The sequence below is a fragment of the Rutidosis leptorrhynchoides genome, chromosome 5, assembly GCF_046630445.1.
Source record: "Rutidosis leptorrhynchoides isolate AG116_Rl617_1_P2 chromosome 5, CSIRO_AGI_Rlap_v1, whole genome shotgun sequence".
Lineage (NCBI taxonomy): Eukaryota > Viridiplantae > Streptophyta > Magnoliopsida > Asterales > Asteraceae > Rutidosis > Rutidosis leptorrhynchoides.
Genome location: NC_092337.1, coordinates 461,430,783 through 461,437,076, shown reverse-complemented (window position 1 = coordinate 461,437,076; position 6,294 = coordinate 461,430,783). Strand labels below are relative to the sequence as shown.

Here is a 6,294-nt window from a genome sequence, read left to right as displayed (position 1 = left end):
ATTTTAGGGATTTGACCATTTTTTCGAGAAGTTGACCGATTTGACCGAGAAGTTGACCGATTTTTCCGAGAAATCAGCCGTTGATAGATAAATTACGCCTTGACCGATTTTTGCCGATTCACAAAATGAGTTCTCGCCAGGATTGAGTTTTCGAGTTCTCGCCGCGCCGATTTTTTCCGATTTTTGCTACCATGTCTAGGTTGAATATAATTGATATTTATTTGGCTTAATCTTCTATCTTAACCTCACTTTCGTGAGATTGGGTATTGTTGTTGTTGTAATCTTCAGTCATAAGTTGGTAAACAAAATCTTACACATCCTTCAAATATAGCAGTTCTTCTCTACATTACTAGTTACAGAGTCATACCATATAAACAAAGACACTATAGCAAAGCAGTATTTGGTAGATGGTGATTTGCTTATGATTATCAAAATTTAGGCCACTCCTAACATTAACAGATGGAGTCACATACTTCAATTTCGTCTGCAAATCTACAGTAGGCTTAACAATAGTATCCTTGTAATTTCAAAATCACTCTATGAACACTATGTTGTGTCAGAACTTAAAAGAACTGATAAATGTTACATAATGACAGCATATAGACAAGAATGCAGAGTGTATATTCGACCTCAACACTAGACAGTATAGTACTTACGAACAGCCCCACGAACCTTTTCCATGTAGTCTGCAGCTTCTACCTGCAAGATGAAAATGAAAAGAAAAAATCTGCATCAGTAAGAAATATGAACACTTATATATGACTAGTTATTTTCAATGAACAAGGTAAGTATCTATATGTGATTCTGCTACAAGGTGAGGATATCATATAATGGTTAGACATATTGTATAACTACATTAATTAATTGGCATGTGTAACTAATTGATTACTGATTATTTACATCTAGTCATTTACTACTTTAGTAACATCACTTACTTGATTACTGCTGCGAGCACTTGCTATGTTTTCATCAAGAAGTGCCAATAAAGACTTGTTGATCTCATTCTTTTCTACCATATCCATCAACTGTTTAATAAGAGAATAATACAAGTAGTATTACTTTAGTAACGGTCAGATGAATGAATTACTCTTTAAAGAAAATAAGCAAGTTATGCTTAATTAGCTTATTTACAAGTCACGTACAGTTGCTTTCACATCCTTTGACGTGAATATTTTGTTTAGGTTTTCTTTTGCCTTCACTATGTTACCTTGCAGTTTATCATACGCTTCTGCAAATCATAAAATAAAAGACAGATATCAAAAACAACCGGGATTTAAGAAACGAGTGTTAAAAATGTAATTACAGAAGTACTAACGGATTCCTTCAACAAGTGCTTTTTGTAATGCTTCTAACTCAATCACTCTATCCTCCATATCCTACAATTGCGATCATTGGTACTCACATTACGATAAACAACTAACTAATTAATCTGAACTCAATCTAATTGAATCATAGAGTAAACCAGAAAACAAACCTCGGTTTTTTGAACAGCAAACCGTAGCTGTCCCAGTTCAGACTTTAAGTGATTAAAAAATTCATCCGTTAACCTGAAAATTTCAACATTAAATTAAATTAAATTAATTACTGCTTCAAAATAAGGTATCATTAAAAATTCTGCTATGAAAATATGAAATAATATAAGTTACTTAAGCCTCATTCTGGCAATCTCCAATTCAAGCTCTTGTGCTTCAGTATCAAGAAAATATTCAACCAACTCTGTGTGACTTTCGGGAACACGCCGAGACTATAATTTATTAACAATAAAAGATATATAGTACATATTTATCAAACCAATTGTCACACAGTTCTACAAATCCTAAATTACATGTACATTAACAATTAACCAAACATAGCTAATAATATAAAACCATAAAACACGCCATAGACATTGAAATCAAAAGATTTACCAAACGCAAAAGACGACGACGTTCCTTTTCTTCTTGAAGTTGACGTTGAAAATCTTCACGAGCGTCAGCGTCTCTCTCGAGTCGTCTCTGAAATTCACGCCTGGCCAAGTGACCTGTGCTTGGTGGCCCTAATATACCTTCTGGATCCTTCCTTTACATAATCCACATAGGTATTAATTACAGTAAATAAAAATCCACATATTACTGAATAAAAGCATTTTGAATTTTAATTGTGAATGTTAAATGCATCCATACCCATCCTATACAGCGAATTTTGGTTCTAATGTTGGGGGAAGTTCTGATACGATTGATACAGACGGAGGTAAACGCGGCGGTGGTTATACCGAGAGTAAGAGTAATGGCCATAATGAACGGTGGTGGTGAATGCTCCTGATTACAAGTTTTATCCGTTCACAAAATGTTGCAACGTTTGCTTAATTCTAATATTGGACTCCCTTATCTGGTCCTACTAAAAACGTTTGGGTTGGGCTGACAAAATGTTATCGGCTTCCTTTAACAAAGTGCTTCAACCTTTTAAAGTATGTTTCTCATAGTGATCAAATCCAATAATTTAATGGCGCTCAGATTTCTAAAATAAATAGATCGAGGTTCGATCTAGTTGTTCAGATTGATTCTAAATTCTATTTTTTGGTAAAAAGATTAAATATATAAAATAAAAATAATCAAATTACTATTATCTTCCAAGTTATTTATATTAATTATCATTATTATTATTATTATCAATATTATCAACCCGAAAAATACAGTTCATTTTGGGTGTCATAATCATTTCACATTTTACATTTTTCTTTTTTTCTTAAAAAAAAAATTTCGGACAATTTAGTGTATATATATCTATTAGTTTTATGAGCCCGTGTGTTGCACGGCATTTGTATAATTTAGTAGTCGATAACGTTAGTATTGATAGTACTTATGAAATGTATAATACAAATACAATAAAAAGTTCTTTATTACTGATAACATTTTTATCGAAAACGTTAGTATTGAATACTAACGCGTAGATTATGATCTCGTTCGTTGGAATCATTTTAATTTCAATTGACTTATAATCGATAAAACACCAAACATAAGCCCTTGAAAAGTTGTATTAAAACCGAATGTTAAGAATAATATTTTATGTACTACTCTTATTTTATATGTTTTTCGTACATATTAATTCCATTATGTCATAGTAATCTATTTTTGTTTGTTTTAGTTTCATCGTGTAAGCAACAATAAAATTTAAATTTCTCAAAAACAATTGAAGATAAAAAAAAAAATTTAAAAATTTAAAATTTTCAAAAACAATTGAAGATAAAAAAAAATGCAATTAAAAATTGAGAGGAGAAATTTACAAATGAGAAAAATGAAAATTTGAAGGGAGAAATTAAAAGGTAAAAAAGAAAAATAATACTTTAAGGATCATAATCTGCAAGGGGGATGAAAATTAGATAGAAGAATTAAAAATTTCAAAGGAGGAGAGAGCGATTTGAACACCTAGGGTACACAAAAATGGCCTGTGACGTAGCCAAAACATTTTGACTTCTTACGTGTCAACTCCTCTATAATTCCTGTCACGTGTGAATTCCTTTTTTCCTGCCACGTATCAGTCTATCAGTTATTTCCATCTATTAACTGATTTATTAGATTTTTAAATTTAATTTAATATACATATTTCATTATCTAAAATATATATTATATTAGAATATAATATTATTTAAATATTAACAACGATACATGTTACAATTATATTAATGATACTATATATTATATTAATATTATAAAATTATTTTAAATGGTCATAATAAATATTGTTTTAAACAATAAATTAATTTAATAAAAATATTGATAATATTTTATATACATAAATGGTCATATATTAAAAACCATTTATAATGTATTTTATTGAAATATAATTATAAAAAAAATTATTAACATTATAATATTATTTATGAATATTTTATAGAATATTAAATTATATATTATTATATTAATTTACAGTTTGCGGATACATTTTTATAATTAATAAAATATATAGTTAAACCATATATTAATTATATATTACTATAAACGGTTGTCCGCAGCAACGCGCGACAATTTTTTAATTTGTTTAATTAAATAACTAATAACTCATGTTTAGAAAATAAAACACATATTAAAAATATAATATATTACCAGAATAAAAATTCCAATAATTTATAAGTATTAAGAATAAAGAATTACAATAATTTGAAAATCCTATTAGTAGAAAGTTACAATAACTTTAAAGTCCTAAAAATTAAAACGTAAGCACATAATAAATTACCAAAATATTCAATCTTTGTATCTTTCGACAATATTCTTCTTCATCTTTGATAACTTGTCTCTTGCACACAATATCGTCAACATTATATGTAAATAATTATACGACTTCCATCGTCGTTGAAATCATTGCACGCTTTATCCATATGACGCCATTTGTCGGCTATTTAATCGTCTCATCGTGCACAGCTAAAATCATTATCTCATCGTGCACAGCTAAAATCATTATCTTGAACTTGTCACGTACTATACCCTAATAAGTCCCGCTTTTTGTGAGTTACAGTGAACTGCTATCCTTCGAGGCATCAATCCAACATAATTCCGACGAAACTTTTTCTTTTGGTATCCACAACCTTTTGTTTTGTGATTCTTTTGCAACCATTTTCCTTTTTTCCCCTATGATTATTTCTTATTCGTATTGCATTGTGTTGCGTTTCGTCAAGAATTTTTTATACTCTTCATCTTGTACAAGTGGTTGTGGTCCTGTAAATTATTGCCTAAAAGAATATTTAAACGGAATAAACTGTGATTGCGCAATTTGTGAAAATTGTTTTAGATTTTGTAGAAATTGTTTTTGTGTTGGAAATTGTTGTTGCGATTATAAATTTTGAGTAAAATTTTGTTGGTTGCTAAAACCTTGAAGATGATCATGTGGAGTGAATTTGTCAAAAGATTTTGTTGGTCGATTATCCCGAACTTTTTGTGAAGAATGAAGCCGAACTAGGCATATTTGGGCCCTTTAAAATTTTCGTGTCATGCGCGACCGCATACTTTGCACATTTTCGAAGACGCCCCTGTATGCTATATATAATAGTTTTGAAAAAATGTTCTACAAGTTGGAACATGCTGGTCGCTAGGTAGTTGGAGATAATCGTAATCAAGGAACAATTACTTTAAAATATATTTAGTTATGTGTGAATAAAAATTGATTGTGCATTATCACTTATATTTTCTATATTGGGTTGAATTCTTTTATTTATTTAAGGCTTATTTAGGGAAGTATTGAAAGGAATAAAATTAATTGATCGATATTGTGTTAGTTTGATGTACGTGGCTAAGCAGGCCGAAATTTATTTATGTTTATTAATAATGCCGGCCTTACATTTTGGTATCTCTTACGATTATATTATATTATGCAAGAAAAGAATATGTTTAGTCTTTATTTTCGTTTTGTTGTTATTGAAGTATGTGAAGAATCAATAAGGTACCTTTTCATGATTAGAGTTATAAGAATCAATATGTTTTGTTGTTATTGTATTAAATTGTTGCATTATACAATGGTCAAGCATATTTTTACATGATTAGAGTTAACCTATACTTGAGTGCGATGATAAGTTTAAGGATAAACGAGATTCAAACCTCCGACGTTAGTCGTGGATAACTCGTATCGGAATCATAAAGATTCCGGTAGGGTGGCCGAATGTAAGTCCACCAATGACCTGGCATACTAGGTCAAGTGGCCAGAAGACATGAAATGTTTACAACTCGTAGAACATACTTGAAAGTCTTCAAGAATGTAATCTTCGTGGAATGCTTATTCATATGACAAGTATGTTATGTTACGTACGTAATGTCAAAATCCGTCCTAATCCACCTGGACGAAGTCTTCAACATATGGTCCCATTGCGAGGTACTGTTCTAAATATGTCATGAACGACTCCATGTAATATCTTTAAAATGAGCAAATGCACAGCGGAAGATTTCTTTCATACCTGAGAATAAACATGCTTTAAAGTGTCAACCAAAAGCTTGGTGAGTTCATTAGTTTATCATAATCGATCATTTCCATAATTCTAATAGACCACAAGATTTCATTTTTTCATAAATATACATCTCATATCAGGCATTTCGCAAACTGCATAGAGATAATAATCATTCATATGGATTGAACACCTGGTAACCGACATTAACAAGATGCATATAGAATATCCCCATCATTCTGGGACTCTCATCGGACATGATAAAATCGAAGTACTAAAGCATTCCAAATTCCAGAATGGGGTTTGTTAGGCCCATAGATCTATCTTTAGGATTCGCGTCAATTAGGGGCCATTTCCGTTACCTAGTTCTTAGGCTACCAAGCTAA

The 6,294-nt window shown here is 30.5% G+C and overlaps 1 protein-coding gene across 1 annotated transcript; it reads right to left on the bottom strand.

The window, feature by feature from the left end:
* Window positions 1-397: 397 nt before the first annotated feature.
* On the bottom strand, window positions 398-2,447 carry LOC139847778 (uncharacterized). Its single transcript, XM_071837500.1, has 8 exons — window positions 2,163-2,447; window positions 1,908-2,054; window positions 1,647-1,744; window positions 1,475-1,547; window positions 1,316-1,376; window positions 1,143-1,228; window positions 936-1,025; window positions 398-699 (listed from the first exon to the last, which is right to left on the bottom strand). The coding sequence occupies exons 1-8, from the start codon at window positions 2,271-2,273 to the stop codon at window positions 637-639; spliced, it is 729 nt and encodes a 242-aa protein (XP_071693601.1). The 5' UTR covers window positions 2,274-2,447; the 3' UTR covers window positions 398-636.
* Window positions 2,448-6,294: the final 3,847 nt, after the last annotated feature.